Source organism: Rhea americana, unplaced genomic scaffold (genome assembly GCF_003343005.1).
Source record: "Rhea americana isolate MKP2758 unplaced genomic scaffold, rheAme1 scaffold_33, whole genome shotgun sequence".
Classification (NCBI taxonomy): Eukaryota; Metazoa; Chordata; class Aves; order Rheiformes; family Rheidae; genus Rhea; species Rhea americana.
Genome location: NW_028186457.1, coordinates 1,906,962 through 1,929,383, shown reverse-complemented (window position 1 = coordinate 1,929,383; position 22,422 = coordinate 1,906,962). Strand labels below are relative to the sequence as shown.

General features: G+C 38.8%; 2 protein-coding genes across 2 annotated transcripts in view; both read right to left on the bottom strand.

The window, feature by feature from the left end:
- Nucleotides 1-4,966, bottom strand: part of MAP3K2 (mitogen-activated protein kinase kinase kinase 2) — a 58,156-nt gene extending 53,190 nt beyond the window's left edge. Inside the window, exon 1 of the mRNA XM_085310979.1 lies at nt 4,951-4,966. The gene's annotated coding sequence lies outside the window, so the exon portion shown is untranslated. The remainder of the gene's footprint in view (nt 1-4,950) is intronic.
- A 1,762-nt stretch (nt 4,967-6,728) lies between these two features.
- PECR (peroxisomal trans-2-enoyl-CoA reductase) lies at nt 6,729-22,404 on the bottom strand. The gene is made up of 8 exons (XM_085310980.1): nt 22,272-22,404; nt 19,084-19,217; nt 13,168-13,333; nt 12,453-12,534; nt 10,100-10,196; nt 7,728-7,838; nt 7,022-7,133; nt 6,729-6,907 (listed from the first exon to the last, which is right to left on the bottom strand). Exons 1-8 carry the CDS (start codon nt 22,387-22,389, stop codon nt 6,819-6,821), a joined length of 909 nt encoding a protein of 302 aa, XP_085167106.1. The 5' UTR covers nt 22,390-22,404; the 3' UTR covers nt 6,729-6,818.
- Between the last annotated feature and the right edge of the window lie 18 nt (nt 22,405-22,422).

Genomic DNA, 22,422 nt, shown 5'->3' with positions numbered 1-22,422 from the left:
CGCGCATCCGAGGGCGAGTGGAAACGCGGGTGCACGGCGGCAGAGGAGCCGCGCGCGTGCGCACCGGGCACACACGGCCGTTGGGTCGCGCCCCGCGCATGCGCGGGAGCCTGCGGCGCCGTTAGGCCGCCCGCGACGGCGCGGGGCGGGGGAAGAGGGCGCGCGGCGCTGTCGGTAACGGTCGCAGCGAGAGCCCGAGCACAGCCCTGTGTTACCGACACGGCTTCCTCCCAGAAAGATGCTGCCGTTACCTCCAGAAGCAGCGATGGGTTGTGTTTATATAACATCTTGAACGACAAATCACGTGAAAGATATTCTTAATATTACTGCTTATTGATCATGTTACGCAACGCCTGCTACACTGTGKTTTTTTTGTCAAGCAATTTTCAGTTGTGCCCAAGCTACTGCTTTTCCTTTCGGGGGCTTTCATGATCTGGACTGGTSCCCAACAATAGCCAACATCTTTACGTATGCTAGAAAGAAGGACACCTATTGCTACTACACTCGAAGTAGCAGATGACAGGAAATAGTGCTATGCCCATGTAACTATTTTTGCTCACGTTTAAAAATAAGCATGCAGGCATGATCCATTGTGCATGAGACAGACAGATGGCCTGTGCATGCTTAGCAAACGTTATTCTGAAACAYGTTGATATGCAATACGTGTTCAGAAAGTCTTACCAAGGTAGCAGTAGTCTGTTTGGTTGCACGTGATTATGCAGCACAGTAATCCCAAATGAGCTACAACTCACATAATGTGGTTTCTGGCATGAGGCATCCCACTCAGAAGTATTTAAGTCAAAGGTTTGTAAAACCTGCACATGTCCTCAAGATCTACCCAGACAAAACGTTTTGGCCACTTTAGACACAGGCAGGAGAACCTACCTGACTGTCAGTTTAAGACTTTATTATACTATGTATTATAATCTGTCATTATTATAGGTATACATAATTATGCTGGTAAAGTCTTTGAAGTAGACACGTTATAGACAGGACCTCAAGCTGCATATCCAGGCAAGTAAAGCTTTCAGAAAGAATTGCATATGAAGTTAAAGAGATTATGTGTCAAGGCCCACAACATGAGTATTTTGAGCTCCTCCACTGAAATACAACATAGATGACAGACACTGTCATCTTTTCTAAAAATGCATTAAAAAGGACAGTACTGAAGAAAAATCACCTGATAAAGTATGTTAAAGAAAGACACAAGTCTCYGAATCACACTGACAAATAAGAACTCAAGAATCAATATGAGGAATATTTAATAGTTCCTCAACGTTAAGATGCTTTTTTCCACAGTAGGCAAAATAGTCAGCTATGTTTGTGAGATGCTTGTTGTGACCAAGAGTCTTAACTAGGGAGCTACAAAGGTGACCTTTTGTGCTAAATGATAGGGAAAGAGCCAGCAGTAATGCTGACTTTGTATGATGCTCCTGCACCATCAAGCAGATCAATGAGCCACAGCTGCTTACACAGCTTTGAAAGCACATCCAGTCTTTCCCTTGCCTTAATGTTCCAGTCCATGGCTATTTGTCAGTTTTAGCATCTTGCAAATGGATTTCCCTGATGGAGGAAGGGTTAGTGAGCAATAGGTTTCGAAAACAAAATTCCTTTACTACAGAAGAAGCCAGCAAGATTCTAGAAAATGCTCACTTGCCCTTTTCCTCTATGTACTCCTTTATATTTCTGCCTTCATAGCAGAGAGCATTCTGACTGCGTTATTAGCTCCATCCCCAGAGTGCTTCGCTGAGGTCAGGTACATCTTGACAGGCATCGGCATTACCCTGGCATAATCCCTAAAACAGAGTTTCTTCAGTATCAGGAGCAGGATAAACAGCTAAATATTGAATTTAAGAAAAAAAAAATCTGTCAACACCAGGGACCAGCACTTATGACTCTGGCTCACAGTAAGCTCAGCCCAAGCCCAGCAGTAAGGATCTGAGATCATGTGTCATGCTACTGGAGCGAAATAGTGCTTATAGGAACTGTGTAATTGCTGATATGGAAGAGTATAAAAATAGATGACACTATAGCTGCAATAAAGCACATTAGTTTTTTATGCATTTGGTACAAGTGAAAAATATGCAATTGAAATTGGGAGGAGTGGAGGTAGAAATTATAGGGTAAGCACATCTTAGGAGAATCTACTCAAGTAATTGACTGAGATTTGGCAGTGTGACTCTCCTTGGATTCCAGAATCAATACCTCACTGCAGTAAGAGGTTCTCACCTTCTAGAGATACTGCTTGAGGCTAACAATTCTGACTGTATGAGTTAACACAAAAGCCACAGCTTCCAAGCACTTCAAGTGGGCATGAACCAGCTGTTTTTAGAGGCCATGCCGTTCTCCTCCCTTCCCCCAAATCTCTGCCTCCTTCTCACCTCCCCACCACTCCATTTAGATTCCTCACACTGGTATGTTTTGAACTACATCCAGAAAAAGATCTTGTTTAAAAAAGGATTAATTTCATGCATTTTTAATCAAAAGAGGGAAGAGCTGTCACAGGAACAAACTTCTGGAGACAGAATGGGGGAGAAAAATCAAGACTACTTCTTTCGGGAGCTCACAAGCTAAAAGCATTTGTGATGCCAGGATGTTATAACATGATCAAGATGTCCTTCCTCGCAGGCTGCAGAGCTAATACTTTACATAAAAATTTTACACCGCACACTCATGTGCACTGAGCAAACAGCAGTATCAGTTCAGGCCCTCGCTGGCTCTAGCTGACTGCTATGCACCTCTGCCTTTCCATGACAGAAGTGATCATGTGCCTGCATCTCAGCAATTCCACTTCCTCTTAATATAAAGCACCATCACTGTGAGGCTGATTGCCAAAAGACAGGAAGAGCAAACAGCTTGAAGGAGTACAGTCCTAAACCACTGCTGCAAGATTCATCACTTTCAAACACAACCCCTAAACTTACAGATCTGGAGTGAAAAGTGGATTCTATACAGCACATAAACCTGTGGCTAGGGGATATAGGAATTCCTTTATCATCACAAACCAAGAAAAAAATGTGAACTTCTATAGAAATATAAGCAAAGAAGCCAAAAGGACTGTTTTAAGAGACAACAGCTAGAGAAGCTTTATCTACGGCCACTTTAAGAGCTAGTTATAGTAAAAAGAAACTATATAAGAAAAAAAATCTTTCTTGTTATAGTGTCTCTTTTAAACTATCTCATTTCTCTGATGAGAGACTCCCTCCTCCCCGCTAGCAACTGTATTTCTCACCCACACTGGAATCTCCTGCCATAGTATTTTGCATTTCAGGATGCATTCCTGTTGCCCAAGACATGCAAGTTAAGCACCAGGAAAAAAAAGAAAAAAAAATGCAGCCAGCTGTTGACTTGACTGTAATGCTTGAAACAAAACTAAGTATGAAAAAAAGAAAATACAGTAGTCATTCAGGTATTTAACTTCTTCTCTAAAAAAGCACATTGCAGATGAGACTGGGCCGCAGTACTGATAGATTTGTCTGCTCCAACTCCATCAACTAAAGCTTACGAGGTAACTCCTTTACTTTCAGGACTCAGCCATATTCAGTAGCCCAAAACATGAACACTGTTGACTTTGCTAATAAGATTACTACACTTACGTCTACATTACTCAGCCATTTAACACAAGTCAGCTATTCAAGATGTCAAGAGTAAACTAGGATATGTTGATTAGAAGTGTATGAAGTTACACTATTCTGGCACATATAATGGCTTCTTGAGGATTACACAGGATATTCCACACAACCATTCAGAATAAACATAGCAATAAAAGCTTATAACAAGCAACTGTTGTGTCGTAATTATTCATTTGCATGTTGAGGCACACAGTGCACCTTACTGCAGACTAGCACTGCACAGACTATACTCCCTTTAGCAAGCACAGTAATAACTGTTAACCTTTAAACATTGAAGCTTTTTACAACAGACTTCATATTACAGTAGATAAATACTCTGAATAATCAATATTGTGCCCAAGACAAAGGGTATCTGTAAAATATTTGGCAGGTACAGTTTATAAAAATTCACCTTCATGGAACCACACTGGTTTCATACTTGTAAAGTTCTCTGATGGCTATTCAGATGTAATACTAGACAGTGTAGCAAGGTAGTAGTTGATACGCATCCATTTATCAGTCACATAAATATCTGACAATGAGTAGGCACAACAACTAAAGCTTTAGCCAGAGGTAAATATTAAAGCAACTTAGGAGAGATTTCTAACAGAATGGTAAATGTAATTATCATTTCAATGGTTCTGCTTTTTACTCATTCAGTGCAGGAAATGCTTAAGTTTCAGTGTTTGATCAGTAAGCCTCCTTCATTCTTCATAAGGTTCCTCCATCCTTTTCCACAGTTGCACTCACCTCCTTTGTAAAATAAACTATTTAATTAAATAAAATCAGTCTTCCCTGAACTTCAGCTACCCAAGTTTATACAGGTCAAGGATGTTTTTGTTACCACACCCATTTTTTTAAAAAACCTCTGAATGCCCTTCGTTCAAGGGCTGTTTTTATGACATAGGAAGAGATTTGCTAAAGCTGATTTTATCTGCAGTACTAACAACTGAAAATTAAGCATTCATTCTGACAACACCTGTTCTTTGTGTTCTTTTCTGCAAAAATTTTTAAAATAATTTCATCTGCATTATAGAGGGACCAAGAAGGGGAGGAACAAATTAAAACCTCAGTTGTGAGAATTAAGCATTTCCTTCTCGCTAGTGCTAGAAGATTAAAAAAAAAAAAAAAAGGGCGATTGCAAAACCACTACAGCAAGGCAGTTACTATCCTAGTATCTAATATAATGTGATGTATGTTTTAATATTCACAGTAAGCCTCAGCACACAGGACACATTAGTATTATTACTCAAAATGACTGCAGAAAATGCAGAGAACACTTTAATGTTCCCCTTCTCCTTTCAAGGATTCATTTTCTATATTCTTCCACTGTACTTACCCCTGGAGTATTTTGAATATACTCTACTAATACACTAAGCTGCAGTGCATTATGGCTCCACACATGCTTGTTGTTTCACCTTCTTGCCATAAAAAGCAAAAGCAGGAAAGTACCTCTTATAGCTTATATCTTCTTAAAACATCCATTGCTTTGCCTAGAAGTTGAAGAATAAAAGTTCAAATAAACATGCCTTGTACTCAGTGCAGGCAGAAAGATTTGTTCTTACTTGCGGAGGAGTTATTCATTGCAGACTGAACAGGTCTCCCACACAGGAGAACACTAACCTTTCCAGGGTTTTGTTTCACAGACTTGAATGATATGTTTAATCATCCTTATGCAAAAACTTCTTTACAAATGTTCAAACTCCAGCAAAGTTAAAGAGGAGATTTGCAACAGTATTAAATAATTATTTCCGGGTTTATGTTCAACTTCTACAGAGAGCAGCTCTGGGATATAATAAAAGTAATCTGGTTTTATTAAATCACTTCTGTTTCACCTCAAATGTACTGTCCACATCTATCATAGAAGCTGACGGCCAAACAGGAGGAGAAAGTAAATTCCATGAATCTTAAGTCTGTTTAACTATGTTTAAATTTCTATAGAAAGATGTGAAGAATGTTGAAATAATCTCTTAACAAACCAAGTAATTTCACTTGAATGCAAAGGGCTAGGCTACTAGAGTTTCATTACCTAATAGGTACATTTTCTTCCAGGAATTCGCCTGCTGCATACTCAATCAAAACATACCCACATAAGAGGTTTGAAGAAGTTGACTTCATCTCTCTACAAGTTCCTCACAACCACATAAATGATCAACCAATTGCTAAGAAAAAAGGATATATCAGAAGTAGAATAAATCTTACACAAAGCATTTTAGCTTTATGCTCAAACCCCTCTTCCCCTTTGCTCACAAAACTGGCACTCAAATTTTCATGACATAGAGCAATCTAGATGTACTTATGTAAATTCTAATATTTTAATTAAACAAAAGTCAAACATCTTTGAAGAGAACAAACATCTGGTGAAGACTCTTACGTTCATTCCAAATTTAAGTATTAATAAGGTTGCTTCTATAACAGCAACTTGATGCCACAAATTTCATTTTTTACAGAAAGCAAAAAATCATAATCTAGTTTTTTAAATTTTGATCAAAAGTATCAAATAGCAGGGAACATTTGCCTTAAAGTGAATTATAGCAAATACAGCATCTTCAAGTGATATATTGAAACATCTCTAGTTTTCACATCAAAACTCTCCAYTGATCAAAAGATCATGTCTTTTTTAGGATACTGATAAACAAAAGTATGTTAAAATCATAAGAAAACTGCATGTCAATAGAAAACTGTATGGATAGAAAGTGTTTTAACTGGTGAATGAAGGATTCCAAGTTTCTCCCTCAACAAAATAGGATACTGCACAAAACAAGACAATATTTTTCTTCTGAGCTGTAGAATGTTACAAGATCACACAACCATGAGCTTGAATTATTGTCTTTTCTTTTCTCATACAGAAACTTGCAACTCAGTTTTATATAGCATGCCTTAAACTTCCGTACAAAATGATTATGAGTTAACATGACAACATGGGAAACTAGTATTTAAATATGAAGTTCTATGCAATTTATATTATACTACAGCTTGTGCTTCAAGACTTTACATGTTGTTGAATCTATCACACCTTCTTTCCATAACAGAGTGAGTGTTTTCAGAGAAAAAGATTTATTCCTCACACATAATCAATGAAAATTAAGGCACACAATGTGGTTGCAGGTGAGCAAAACATTCAGATTAGTAAGAATTATAAACGTAAGCCACAAAGGGAGAAAATCAGCAAATGTCCAATTTGGGATGGGGTGAAGTCTCATTCTGTTAGAGCTTTGGCTTGAACTCCCCAGAAAGAAGCTTTCTAAGCATTTCAGAATTTCTTCCTTCTGGTAGTGGGGGCCATCTGTTGTGATCTGAGAAGAACAAATAAAACAACGTACTTAGTTATCTAAAAAGTAGACATTTTGTGTCCTCCCATTGCCCAGTTTTAACCACTTCAAGGGCACTATTCTGTAGCCCTTTTTTACCTGGTACTTCCAGGTTACTGCTATATAAGCTTTGGCCACCATCCACAACCATGGTTATCCCTGTTATGTAAGAAGCAGCTGGAGATAGCAGGAAACAYACTGCAGGAGAGATCTAACAGGGAATGACAATTTTAATCATTCTTAAATTGCTAGGAATCATTTGTGTCCATGACAAAGCTTGTAAAAACTGGTATGGGCAAGAGAAAACAACATTTTCTACTCAGCGATGAAAGTCATTAACAATCTCAAAGCTAAGTTTCTAGCCACAGACATCGAGTACATAACAGCTGAAAAACAGCAACTTTTCATAGATCAGCATCAGATGCCTAAAACCAAACAAATATTTAAGTTGACCAGTTTATCAAAGACACATATTCTTGGTAGAAGAGAGCTAAGTACTCTGAAATCACATTTTTTTTCCACATCTATCTTTAATACTTTCTAATTCTCCCTGCAGTAGGTCAACCTCTTCAGAAACTAATGTCAGCTATGGAATACTACAGCTGTAAGAGGCATCTAAATTAGACTTTCAGTTTAACAGTAGCTACTGGTTAAGTCTCCCAGTTGGCATTATTACATATTACTGCAAGCTTTCTTTTTTTAATACTCCATCATAGTTCAAAGTCTTTATTGTTCTCCATATATTAAAGTAGCTCCAAAACAGAAATAGAAGTAGAAATATCACAAATGTTCTGAAAGACATTACCTCCTCAGGAACTGCTGACCTCTTGGCAGGAATCTTTGGGATGTTCTGTAACCACATTATTGTACCTTGCTCTCCATAGTTTGCAACAGCAGTTTCTGAAAATACTGTTCCCTGTATTAAAACACAACACAGTGACAATTAAATTATCTTGCACACATTCAAATTCTGGTCATTGTAAAGTTATTGTTAGTGGGATTTTTTTGAGGAATTAAACTGTCTAAACAGCATTTGAATGCAAGTTTTTAAATTGGATTAGATAGTATTATTTATGAAAGAAGGTGACTTGACTGCTAGCCACATCTCCATTCAACCAGTTATTCAGATTATTCAAAGTTCTGATTTGCTTTCATTATTCCAATTCTCCACTGTCACTTCAACAACTATGAAGCAGAGACCATAAAGAACAAACTCAGAGACTATTCTACAATTACAAGCATTTCAAACTAGTTTACAGCAGAAAACTACAAAACCAAGGACAAAGTTCTCACCAGTTTCTTGTAATCTGTAAGAACACCAAATCAACTTTACTGTGAGTTATGGTAGCAATCAAACTATGCAGCTGGATTTCAGATTCTCCCTATTTAGTTGCTACAAAAACAGAGAAAAGAGACTGTCCTTGCCCTGATGATAGTCCAGCTTAGATTCAAGAGGGATGATGAAGGCTACAATAATAGGAAGATAGAGTTACATAAATTAGTTACATTATAACCTATAGGACTCGAGGTAGTAGGTCCTTTTAAACATGTAAGAAAATTTTAATTCATCCATGGAGTCTACTTTAAGATTTTTCTTCTAAGAGATCTGTGAAATGTGAACAAGAGTATTTCAAGAGCTAGGGTAGTAACTCATTTTTTAAACACTATTTTCTCAGCATGTATGTTTTCTTCTCTACATAAATGTTCCATATACATTACTCCGTGTATATTTGGCAGTAAATGTTTTGCGTGGTTACTGCAACCCTGATGCGGCTACAAAGGTGAAAGATACGAAGTCTCACCCTAGCTAAAATATGAATGTTTTGTCATCAACATGGTAACAAAGCTATAAAATATTTCTTACAGAATATATGAATTTATGAATCATCCCCCAATGAGAGTAGCACAAGTACTGGCAAGATGACACATACTAACTACTGTACAAGTGCTGAAAGAGCCAAACTACTGAACTGTTTGCTTGTCAAAAATTTCATATGACACATGCTATGAAGTGTAAGAAGTATGATTTATTAGGTAATTAGTATGCCTTAAAATATACACACACATAATGCGCTCTCCTAATAACTTATTTCCCCAAGACTTGATAAATTGGAAAAATGAACAAACAGAAAAACATGTAAATAAATCTTAATATTTAACAAGTCTCAAGATGAGCTTGGCCTCAGAGAGCCTACACAGAGCCATTACCTGAATGATCATTCCACATTTCAATTAAAGCAAAACAGTTGTTTTAGRACAAGATATACAGCAGACTATACCATTCTATACAGGCAGCAGGAAGATCATCGTGGGGACCAGTTAATCAAGCCTGACACTTACCATACCATAAGATAAGATAAATTCTGAATGTAGAAATAACTGGACAGCTTTCCTTTCCCATTTTGTTCTCAACAGAAGAGTGAAGATTACACAAATCACAACAGATGGAATCTCAAACTTCAAAGGTAGGACTAAAGCCTCTGTATCTGCAGCACCATGTGCTATGAAAATATAGCTGGTCTTTCCATGAGATTATTTAAGACAATTGCTACATGCTAACTAATTTCTCAGAAATGCGGCAAGCATATTTTAGCTACCTGTAGTCATTTCTTGTCTACGTTTACCTGGTAAGAAAAAGTAGAACACACAATTTTACAACTAATCTCTTTGAAAGGTCCACTCCAAACACATTCCTTTTACGTCTAAAAGACTAACCTAACTTGACATGTAGAAGATGAAGGTAAAAGACATTACGTGACACAGAGATTCTCACAGTAACTGTAAACACAGCTGGAAACTACCAGGATACCTGATCATCATATAGAGAAACTTTTGTAAACTCAGAAATAATTTGTTATTAAAATATAAAGAATTGTGTAATTTTATGTCATGCTCTTGTAAAACAGGTCACTTCTCCCAGATGTCCTTTGGTTAAGCTAGAAAAGTCAGAATGCCAAGTCAAAGCAAAAAGCAGAAGTGACTTTATCCCGCATTCCTCACTTGTCGTTCAAACAGTACAAAACATTCTCAAAGGACCTGAAGGACACAGATGAGGGAATTAAAAAATGAAAACTCACAAACTACAGACTCTAGATTTTTAAATGCCTTTTGATCTGAGCGTTTGAACCATGAGCATGTACGATGACTAAAGTTATTCTGTCATTTGCCATTACTTACAGGAGCAACACTGTTGATTCTTACTCCGCTGTGGGCCCATTCTAAAGCCAAAGTCTTCGTGAGGTTATTCACTGCAGCTCTTGCAGCTCCTGTATGCCTATTAAGAAAAGAAAGCAAAAGAAGCATCTGCTCCCTCAGATAATACTACCCAATCTCCATTCTACTGCAGTCTCACTAGGATAATCAGGATAGTGCTGTATTGCTAGACTAAGCGTCAGAGATGCAGAGGGGTTTTCTAGTTTGAATCTTGACCACAGCTTCACAGTTTAGCTGAATTATGCTAAGATTTTCTATCATTTCTGCAAATATTTATTGTCTGTTCTCCAACATAGTTGGTGGTAATGAAGCCTGCTACATTTTATTGCAGAAGCAGGCTAACAGAATGATAAACAACTGGAGATAAACCTGCAGGTGTGTGAAACTATAAAAGATACACCGCACAAGTAAGGCAAACCTTGCAAGGTCAGTAGTCTGAAAGATATTTAAGCCACACAGATGTGTTTAAGATCAGCCAGTGTTCAAAAATTGCTACAGATGGGAAAACAGGAACACAAGCATACTGATCTCATACCCCTTTGCCATTTATACACCTTGCTGCTACAGGAAACCTGTATGAATGAATACATGCTTGAACAGATGCAGACAAATTTACGACAAAGCTGAATAGCAGACAGTGGGACTGAGAGAAGACTCAGTTTAGCTTCTTTAGTTTAGCAAAACAGACTTAGAAGAGATGCCATAAGTGCCATCATATCAAACATGATGATATATGTAGCAGGAAAGAAGAGCTTTTTTGATTGAGGAATAAGAAAAACTGGTTAAAACCTGACTTCTTCATATGTTTAGGACAAAAATTAACGACCTTCTGACACAACATCAACAAACAAACTTGAGTAGTTTTAGGTTGAAAATTGTTATTTATGAAAGACTGTGGGAAACGATTTTTGGCACAAACAGTGGTTAGACTTGTAAAAGGATATTACACTACTCTATACTACATTTCTGAAAAAAGCAACATTTCAACAAAAGTTCAATCTGAAAGTAATTTTGTCTACCCATCTACAAAAGCAGAAAACAGTTATTTGGGAAAACTTACTTCCACTGTTATTCAGAATTAGGTTCTTTATTTCTTGGTGTATCAACCTATTCAGTGACAGTTCAACTAGATTTACCTAGAGCAGTGAAACTAGAACAATTGTAGCTTCAGCACCACCCTGTGGATCTCCAGATGTATTTTGCACTGTCAAGAACAAGCCAGTGTGAAAATATGCTGTTGTTTCTTTAAAATTTGAGATTTTGAAAAATTTCAAGCCAAATTAGGGCAAAGAGAGGTAAGACAACATTTGTTCAAAATTATTTTTTGAACTTAAAATTTCTRTTGAAGAAAGTAAAAAGTAAAATAAGAGTTTTTTCAATTTCCTAACTGAATTTTTCAGTTAGGAAACTGTCTGACAACTTCTAAGTTTCCTCATGCAAAGAAAATAACTGAAACAAACCATTTTCTGAACATTATTCTCTTTCAACATATTGACACTTTTTGGTAGAAAACTTTCAATCAAAAGACTCCTGATCACCTCCATTCTGAGGGTGAAGACATTTGAACAAATACAGTAAGTGTATGGAGAGGATGCTGCACTGGCAGCAAAACAAAACCTTGATCATTTTTGCCAGGAAAAAAAATAAATAAAATCAAAAAACACATAGTAATGTTTGCACCCATGAGCCTTCTCCCAGTAAAGAAAGAGGCAGAGTAAATAGGACTGATTCTATGTATCACAGAAAAAAAAAAAAAAAAATCTTTGCAGTTAGAAAAGGTAGCCATAAAGTGAGGGCAGAAAACAAAATCAAACAGGCAGGGATTATTTGAAGTGAAGGACAAAGCTGCAACCCAGAACATGTTAGGAATGTTCCTCCTGCACCCAATTCTAGTCCCATAACTCATTACACACCATCAAGACCTATAAACTGACAGCAGAAGAGCAGAGCAACAGGTGCCGAGTTCCTGCAAACCCTCCAGAGATTTGGAGAGAAAACAGGCAAAAGTTACACTTGAACGCACATACACACACACATCCCATTTCCAGTGAAAGCTTCACTGCAAAAGTCTTGCTTCACAGTTTCTTACAAACTCTCTGGCAAAGACCAGAGATTTCATTTACTCCTGCAGTCTCCACCCAATCAGTAAGAGATCCTCACACAGAGAGCCAAGTGATACTACTGCTCTCTTAACACACCTACTATGTTTCTATTCTCTACTGTTGCCCAATGCACAGCTTTCTAGAAGAATATGAAGTATTTAGGAGAAATCAGAACTTTTAGAGAAAAATACAGGAAAATGTAAAAAGAATATTACGACATTCCAGGAAACCCATTTCTCACGGCAGCAGTAATGTTGACAATGACTCCTCCATGTTCCCGCATCCAGGCATTGTACACTGTATGAAGGAGGAAGATAACCTATAACTATGAGAGGAAATACATACGAACGAAATTGCCAATTGGATGCCAAATTTGGAGTCTAATTCCAATTGTGCTACAAGTTGCTTGTGCAGATTTGGACAAACAATCTGCTCTTTGTACCACAGTCTCAGCACTGATCTGGTAAGAAAGCAGTGCAGTCCACATAAGGCTCAGTGTTTGTATAGAAGGCTTTGACAGAAATCAAGATCTTGTGCCTTCTATGTAAGWTGCTTTCATTTCTATTTTCCTAATGCTATCTGAAAATCACATATCAAACATAAATTCAATTCTACATCCTGTGTTACACACAGGGAAGACAGAGAAGTTAAATGGTTTTCCTATCATCCTTTAAGTCAACACCCAAACCAACTGACTCCCCAAACCTGGCCTTAACCAGAAGGTCATTTTTCCACTGAATGCGTACGTATGTGTTTGTGTATATTAACAAATATAATGTACAGCTTAATGTATAGCTTAAGATGAGATTCATGAAAACAAGTATCTACTGTCAGGTAAGAATGTGAAAAAAGAAGGGGGAGAAACTTTTACAGAAATACTGGTAAGACAAGCAATATAAAAAAACCCTCTGCATAATGTTTGCTCCTCACCTGCTTTGCAGCAATAGAAGGTTCCTGTCAGATTAGTGTCTATCACAGCGTTCCAGCCTTTTGCACGGATGGCTTCAGTAGGACTCATGAACTGGCCGCCTCCGTTGTTCACCAGGAAGTCAATCTTCCCATGCAGATTCAGTGTAGACTTCACCAAAGCTTCTACCTAAATTTTTATTTATTTATTTATTTATTTATAGTGTGGTATGCTGAATAAGTTATGTACCCATTTTCATTCTCAGAAGAAGTTTTCTCACTCAAATCCTTTTCATACATAAAGAGGAAGTACCAGTCTTCAGAGGCTGGTCAGCAGTCTCCAGGCTGGAAACTCAGTATGACAGGTTTAATCAACCAAAAAGGATTGGGCTGAGTCCATGCTTACCTCATAAATCTTCCTGGTATAATGTATGTGCTACACAAAACATCAGCACTGAAAAAAGAGGGAAAGCTATGCTTTTGAAGCTGGAGTGGTGGGGCTGGTAGGATACTATTTAAGATCAACTAAAAGTCTCCTGGTATTTTCCAATAGAGCAGGGGTATTTGCATCAGAGGGTAGAAGAGTTTTATATTAGGTAGTTTACTGTTTTTTTCATCCAATCCATATTCCTGAGGGTTTTGAATAGAGAATATTTTWCTTTCCTCCTTATTTTCAAACAGAATAAAGTGTGATAGCACTGTTAAAAATGGCTGCTGTATTTCAGTAGAAAGGAAAGTAATCTTGAAAAATTTTAACTTTCTTATCTAGAAGCTTTGTGCATTCATTGAAGGTCTGACATGCGAGTTGGCAGCAGCCAATCTTCTCATGCAGAGCAACAAAGTTAGATTATAATCTGACAGAAGAGAAACTAAATAAAATGCTAGTAAGGCTATCAAGTAGTTTTCTTTAGCAAAAAGAAAGGTGTCTGACTAAACAGAAACCTTCTGTCTGTTAGCAGTAGGAACACTGATGATTAAGAGCACTGTCTGGCACTATATGCCTTTGGGTACTCTGAGAAGGTATTAAGAGCAAATAGCAAAACATTCTGTTCACTCATTTAAAGAGCTGCAGCACAGAAAAGTGGTGGCTTAAATTCAACTTGGGAGACTCTAAACCTAGCACTAACACTGATCTAATCTGAGCTACAGGTTGTCAGCTAAACCTTTTCCACTGTCTTGTGTTTTGGAAAAACAACAGTTTCCCCACACATTTGCACAAAGCACACGAGAGAACTTCTGTAGGGGAACATGTTCCAATGCATTCAAAGATTTCACAGATACCAAAGCTGACATATTTTTTCCTACCAAAAAGTAATAATGAGAGACCTTCAGAGCAATCACTTAATAAACAGGGGAAGTAGGATACCAGAACTTTCCTGCATTTGCATTAGCTATCATAACAGGACACCATGGATCAGTTAATCCTAGCCAAGCAGATGTAAAGAGTTAATCTAGCACCTGCAGTCAAACAAAACACAGATGAAAAAAAATCAATCGGGGCAATGCTGCTGATGGAACAGATTTGACTTGCAGAAGAATACCATTTAGCCTTCTTCTGTACTGAGTTAGTAATACAAAACATCAGAAAAAAAGAATAAGCAATGAATGATCTATATCTTACCAAGAGTGTCACTGACTCAATCTCATAAATTGCAGTCTTACAGCTTTTGTTGCTAACAAACAGGTTAGAATGTTGTAATGGGATAGTGTGAATCCTATAAGCATGCACCTCTCTGGAGAAGAGAATCTAAACAAACTGGCATAGTGACAGAAGTCTGGTTGAAAGACTAAAAAGATGCATTATAAAATWATGTAAATATCTATAGCACCATCTCTGGCATCTCACTCCTTGCAGCAGTCAGTGCAGGCTGTAGGATCTGAGAAAAAAGCATCTGTGGCAGCAGTCCCAAACCCTTGCCACAAGACTTCAGTTTTGCTCACAATCAGGGAAAGGTAAATTGATCTCATGTTAGACAGCAAAAATTATACTTTGCTTGCCGTTATCAAACTTTTTTCTCCCTGTCAGCCTGCTAATCTTACTTTGAGTATTGTCCACAAGTCAGTGAAGTATGGGCTTATTTATGGAAGAAAAATGGCTTCTGTATGAGGAATGATTAAACAGACTAGGACTTACGTTGGAAAAAAAAAGAGACAAGGGGAAACTCTAAGAATCTATTAAAATGAAATAAAAAACAAACAAAAAAAAAGAAGAAAGCAAATGGAATAATCATGCACTGTCTTCCAATAGAAGAGTTTCAAGCCATCTGGTGAAAGGACGAGGCAGCAGATTCACAAAACAGACACACACACACACACACACACCTGTGAGACCTCTGGCCACAGAACAATGCAAATACTAGAAGCTTACCTGAGTGGAAAAAGAAATGGACAAATTAACAGAAAAAAAATCCACTCAGAAGAGATATGACAAGCAAGTTTTCATCAAGTACACAGAACCTGCTATAACCTATCATTTCAAAATGGTTCTCAAGTTGTATGAACCTCTGCTGGTTTTCCTACTTGCCTCACCATACTGTCAGAGCAATAGAAACAATACAGCTACTAGTTTTGTTTTCTGAAAGACAGCAGAGCTGGCAGGCTCTATAGCTTGATAAATATCTAGACTGCAGAAATTTAGACATCTATTTTGGATAGGTCCAATTACAGCAATCTTCAAAATGTACCCTCTGTTGTATAGAAAGCATCATCGCAGCGCTTCTCCTGATTAAAGTAAATGTACTGACAGAACAGTGAGMATAAGGGACTGGTAGAACACATTTAAATTACATTGAAGAACTAAAGAAGGTTTTTTACCATTGCTAAAGATTTGAAATCCACACAGAAAGAATTTCAAAAAAATCCCAGCTACTAAAGGGTGTCCCTGGGAGTAAAACAAACTGTAACAAGTTTAGCTAAGAGTTTAGGACACATTTTCTGACAAAGATTGAAAAAAAGAAAGTCATGAAGTTCAGACACATAACCAGAAGACTGAAACTCTTCAATATTGCCCTTTTCCGTGTGACTGCAATTCAAAAATACTGTGTAGTAGCACACTTCTGCAGATAATGTTAAGAAACTGAGATGACAGTATTCATACCAAGAGAAAAGGAGTAAATGTCCAGATAAGTGCAAGGTGACCTATGAATGTCAGGAAAACTCAATAGGCAAGCTACTTGGTACAGGGTGAGTACAGAGGTTTGCTATTTGGAGACCATTCTTGCACAGTGATATCAGGTGTTTTTACTTTGTGCTATTGCTGTTTTATTTTAAAATAAGACAACAGGAATCTGTTATCTGCAGTGCTCCATCAAGCCACTCTTTTCCACTACATTAAGTATTTATACACCACCATAGACTACGTTAAGCTACAAAGCTTACTGGAAAAGAAAAGCCACTAGCAAACTCCAAGACAAGTTAAAGTGGTAAGTATCACTGTGTTGAGAACTTCTCAAGGAATCTTGTTTGTCAGATATCCAGACAGTAGGTTTTAGCCTCAGGGTCTTCTTCAGCAGTAGTTGTTACTGGAGGTGAAGTACAGAAAAGGGACACTGTGCAGAGAATTCTAATTTAATTGTTTGATTTCAAGAGCAGTAGCCTACTAGAAGTACAAGGCTTTATATTTCACTCATCTAGAGGCAAGTTAAAGAAATGTGTCTCCAGGGCATATAGCACAAAAGCTACATGAAGGTAAGAAGTTCCTCATACCTTTCAATTTCTGTAGCTCAACATTTAAGACACATATAGGTGCTCCTCCTTCCCAATACTCAAATTGATAAAGAAAAAGCTCTTTCCGTAATGTAAAAAGGATGTGGTTTCTCTCCTCCACTCTGGCAGTCTTTACATTGATGTACCATAATTAACTTATCCTTGGATTTTCGGAGAAAGCTGAATTGACAAGAGCCGCATACATACACAGACAGTCATGTCTACATCTCAGCAGGAACAATCTGACCTGCTCTTCTTGTATCCAACAMATTGTGTGTGGTAGGATTGGAAAATATTCAAATAATTAAAATCTATACAGCTTCATAATCGCTCAGAAGCATATGGATCACTGCATTCACTCCAGAACACGGGATAAGGGAGAGGTGCATAACCACTGCTTCAGAGGAGGCCCCATGAAATCAGAATACAGTGATCTCAGGTGCTCTTTGCAAATCAGCACTCCAGAACTCTAGTCTTCTATCTTTAAAAACAAAACAGGTTTGTGTTTCTTTAYAAAACACTCACTGGAAAACTAGTCAACACAAGAAACAGCAGACCATTTTGACGGAAATAAGCCTGACAGATTATGCAGTGAAAAATCCTCYGTCAAGCAAGCAGGATTATTTCTTGTACATTAAATGAAAAGAAAGCTTTGCTAGAAAGCAAGAGAGCCTCTGAAGATAAAGATTAAGAGACTTCAAAATGTGAATTCATTAAGCTATTCCCATGATATCTACCAAAAAGCTTCTGCAGCAGTTTATTCTATACACCTTTTTTTGGCTCTTCGTAGGCCAGAAAGAATTCTAACGGCCACATATGCACTATGTGAATGGAGATCTACCTTCTAATGCTTCAATTTCACAGATCCAACTAGTGTAGACAAGAGGAAAAAGTTGTGTTATCTTCAAAGCAGGTGAGTTACTTTATGATTTGGAATAGGATGCAAAAAAGTCGTCTGACAGTTCTGAAAGCACTTTCATCTTTCTTAAATCCTCTCTATTCAAATTTCTTCCTTCCAGTTTGTCCAATTACAAAATGAAAACCAGGATGACATTCTTCACTTAGAGAAATGAAGAACAGGTGATGGAGATGGAGGCTCAAGCCTCTTCCATCGCTTTTCCTTTTTCTTTCACRTATCTTTAATCACTTAAGTTGCAYTCCRACATGTCATAACCTATTATTATATTGCATCTATACTGTTGGTAGTAAATGCAATCCTAAAATTCAGTGATAGGTGAAGTGTCATACTGCACAGTGCCAGGGTTCCTCTCTTTCAGGAGAGAAACTCTAAGGATATCATAAATATGTTATGGTATGAGCTGTTCTATGAGGGAAGTATTTTATTTTTACTTACTTTATTGTAGTAAACTAAGATAGGATTTGAATTCACATAGCTCCTGAATGTCACTAATGTTCCTTTAAGTTTTGCTAGATTTTCTTTGAAAGGTTAAGAAAACGGTAGCAACTAGTGAACAATGGAATGTTTTCTGGCAGTCTTGAATAAGTTAAAAGTCCAACCTGACAATATATTTTTAGTTGTTTAATTAAAGTTAAAAAACAGAGAGATGAATGCAGACTTCCGAAGAATGTAGACCAAGTACTTGTAATTTAAGGAAGGAAAAGAAGTCTCAGCTGAAGTGGAGATCTCACTCAATAAGGCAGAGTTCTTACAAAGGACTGAGAGCAACAGTCTTGCACACCTCAAATTGTAAGCAACAATCAAAACACAGCTAAAAAAACCTCTCTTTTTTTCTTTAGTACAAACAAAATCGACAAGGCAGAATATATGTCAATAAGTAAATTAAATTGTGTCAAGTCACAACAGTGAGATTCCATGCTATGACTCCCTTTTGGAAGAAAGTAGTTCTGGCGGTCTCCATTAGCACAAGCTACCACCCCCTCAGTGCAGCCAAGAGATGTAAGATGGAACCACAGATAGGGCTCAGGCTCAGCTACAGAATGTACCAATACTAAGAACTACTTCACCTAGTAATATTCGTGAATACTTTATAACCACCCATACCTATATTTCAATGATAAATACTTTCTTGCTTAGGTGGCTAACAAATGGTTTTCTCCTTTAACTGTACCTAGATTCATTTAAAAGTGCTGCACTACACCTGTCTCCTGATTTAAGACACTCCTGAAAAGGCCAGACCTCTGGAGATCTGAGAATTTGTACACACTATATACCTGTGACATGTTAAGTGCCACAGCAAGATCACTTGTGCTTACCTCCTCTTCTTTGCGGATGTTGCATTGTATAGCAGTCACTTTGGCAGGACTCATGGAAGAAAATTTATTATTCAGTTCATCCGCTGTGGCTTTTAATCGGTCAAATTTACGAGATGCAATAACAACACTGCAACCTGTTGAAACAGAATGAAAAAATCTTTTAGCTAATGGATATTCAAAATTACAGTCACACTAGGTTTTTAATAACATCATGGAAATATCTTGTAGGATGTGTGTTTATTAGTCACTGCTTAGGAGATGCTGTGATGAAGTGCTTGCAAGAAAGAGAAATTACTTATGTGAGGAGCTTCTTAGCAACAAGACCCTGTGCCAGGAGAAGAACAACTGAAAAAGTGTCCACAAGGTTTTCTCTTTCCTGCAGGAGGGAGGATAGCCTATGAGTTGCAGAGTCAGTAAAGTAGCTTTCAGACACTTCTTGTTGCCTCTGCCCAAGCTGCCTCATTTATCAATTATGTGATTTAAAGTTGTTTCATCAGGTCTTGATTAAAAAAAAAAAAAAAAAAAAAAAAAACGCTTGCTCCTCAAACCACGAAAATAGGCTTGCTTTAACTCAGGCTGTAATTTTGACTAGTGGCAAGCAAATGTAATGCTCTCCTCTTTAACTCTACACAATCTGAAGGACAGGATGGTAGCTGTAGGAGATGAATTCATGTATCTGCAAAATATGGACAGCAGGGACAGATACTTCCCCATGGCACCTCCGCACGCTTCYGAGCCCTGCCTTGGATAGGAAAGGAAAAACTAAAGAGGAGCTCAAGCCTTCCACTTCTTTCAGTATTTGGAGGCATTCTACAGAGAATGATGATGCAGGCACAAAATTAAGGGCAGGCATTCACACCAGAAGCAGACTACCTTCTGTTACCAGAGGACTCAGGACAGCTTGTCTTCAACAATTACTACTTCAAAGACTAAAACACACCACATGAAATTAATTCCCCATACGAATCCAGTAGGCATGACATTTCCAACTATGGACGTGCAAATTAATAGCTTGCTGCTGCCTAGCGGGGAGGGAGATCTTGCTTCCCCTTCCCCTTCCATAATCTTAGTCTCTCAGCATAAGCCATCCCTTCCTCATACCAGCTCGGTGCTCATCAGYTTAAACATAAACCAATTCAACACACTAGACTAGCCAAAAAAAAGTTAACTTTTTGCCAGGTGTTTTTTTTTCTGTTGCTATTTTACCGGGTGGAATTTGGCCTCCTATATGGCAAACAAACACCAGAACTAACTCAAAATAACTAGTAGGAGTAAGGAGCAGTGGCAAGCTGTTCATTTGGCTCAGGCTGTCTTGTGAAACTATGCATAAAACTACAAAGAGCAGCTAAATTTCTTCCAGGAGATACTGCAACTACATATCCCTAGGAATGGGTACTTCGTTTTCAGCCTGTGACCATTCTAAAATAGCACATGTACAGATCTTAGTTGAGGTCTCTTGACATTTTAAGTTAAGAATTCCAGTTGCCTGCACAACAACCTGACTAACTTGGAGTACAGTTCATACAACAGCACATGCAATCACTGATTAACAGGATCACTGATTAACAGGAAATAATAATTCACAATAGCATAGTAATATTCATCAGCTTAAGTGCTTATCAGTACACACACTGATACACAATAAGGCCAGTAAAAGGCTGTATTTTCACTAAATACACTAATTTTTACTAAATACACTGACATGGGAGATTCTAGCTCACTGAGGCAGGTTTGGGACCTACTGTACAAACTGATGCTACTTTAATAAAGTCTCTATTTTTCTCACAAAGGACAGACTGGCTAGAAAAGCAAATGATTGTCACCACAATGGGCATTATCTGAGGATGCTCCTAAAGGTGCTGCATCCAGACCTCCTCTAAAAAGGTGCAGTATATATATATATATATGGAAAGTATATATGCAAACGGTTCCAGGCTGTCTTCATGTCAGGAGTAGCCAGTAAGCCTGCAGGTGAGACATCTGCTTTATAGGAGGTTATATCCCAAGGATTTAAACATAGCTCCTTTCTTCATTTTCTCACATGTCTTTTGTAGAGATTTTTAAATGTGCTTTCTATTCAGGCTGTTATAAGTCAAAAACATTTCTCTCGCTTGTATTTTACTTAAGCAAAAGAATGCAGCTCAAATTAAGTGCAATTTTAACATAACTGGGTAACATCATCAACCAAAAGTATGATGACACTTGAGAAGCACCTTTTCCAGCTGGAAAGACACCTTAAATAACACACTTAGTTCCCCAGGCACCTGAAGGTAGCTGAGCTAGCCCCTGTTTCAGCTTCACCAAGCAAGTGGAAAGCTGGTGCCCCCAAAGCCAGGGAGGCAGCCATGCCCCCCAGCGCGCAGTGCTAACCAAACAAGCCCTCCACTACGCAGCGAACGGGTGAGGTGCGCAAATCGCGGGGGCACGGTGAGGCAGAAGGCTGGGCACTGCTATTTTGAAGAGCGCACTCGTAATCATGATGACAAACATTATGTGAACCCAGTCAAGATGGCAATGTTCCCTAGCATTTATTTTGAAACCGGCAGAAAAGGTGTTGCAAGGTAGATTAGAGGTTTCCTAGGCTGCCTTTCAGTCCAGAGCTAAGGGCTGATTAAAGATAGGTGATTAACGAAGAAAGCCTACAAGGTACACGACGCTAAGGGAATGCTTTAACTTCAAGATATTTCTATCACAAGCATCAACAGACAAGCACCATTTCTCTAAGATTAACATGCAGACAACAGTTCAAAAGGCTGCTACTTCAGAAGCAACAAGATAGTTTCAGTTTAACAGCATCAGAGCATTATGCAGTTAAGCAAGATAAAAAAATAACTTAGGACTGAGCATCAGGAAAACTGCCTAGGTTTACTATATCCTCACTCTGAATGTTATCTTTAAAACAGGGCATCTTTTAAGTGTTGGCGTAGCAGGAGCTGCAGCCCCAGGTCAACGCGAGCTTGCTCTCCTCGGCTTACGCTGGTCCGGCATATCCACCCCAAGGACCCGCGGCTCCCTCAGGAGCGAGGGTCGCGTCCCCGACCCGGTACGGCCCATCACGCACCCAGCGCCGCGCCCTCAGCGCGCACCCCGCTCGCTGCCCCCCGCGCCCGACCCCACTCCCGCAAGGGCAGGGCACAGCCGCCCGCCGCGCGCGGGCTGCCCCCAGGCCACCTCCCCGCAGTGCCCACCGAGCGCCAGCAGGTCGGCGGCGATGGCCTTGCCGATGCCGGTGCCGCCGCCGGTGACGACGGCCACCTGCCCGCGGAACAGCCCCGCCGCCAGCAGCCGCTGCGGCGCCGCCGCCATCTTCCCCGCGCTCGCGCCCGCGCCCGCGCCGCC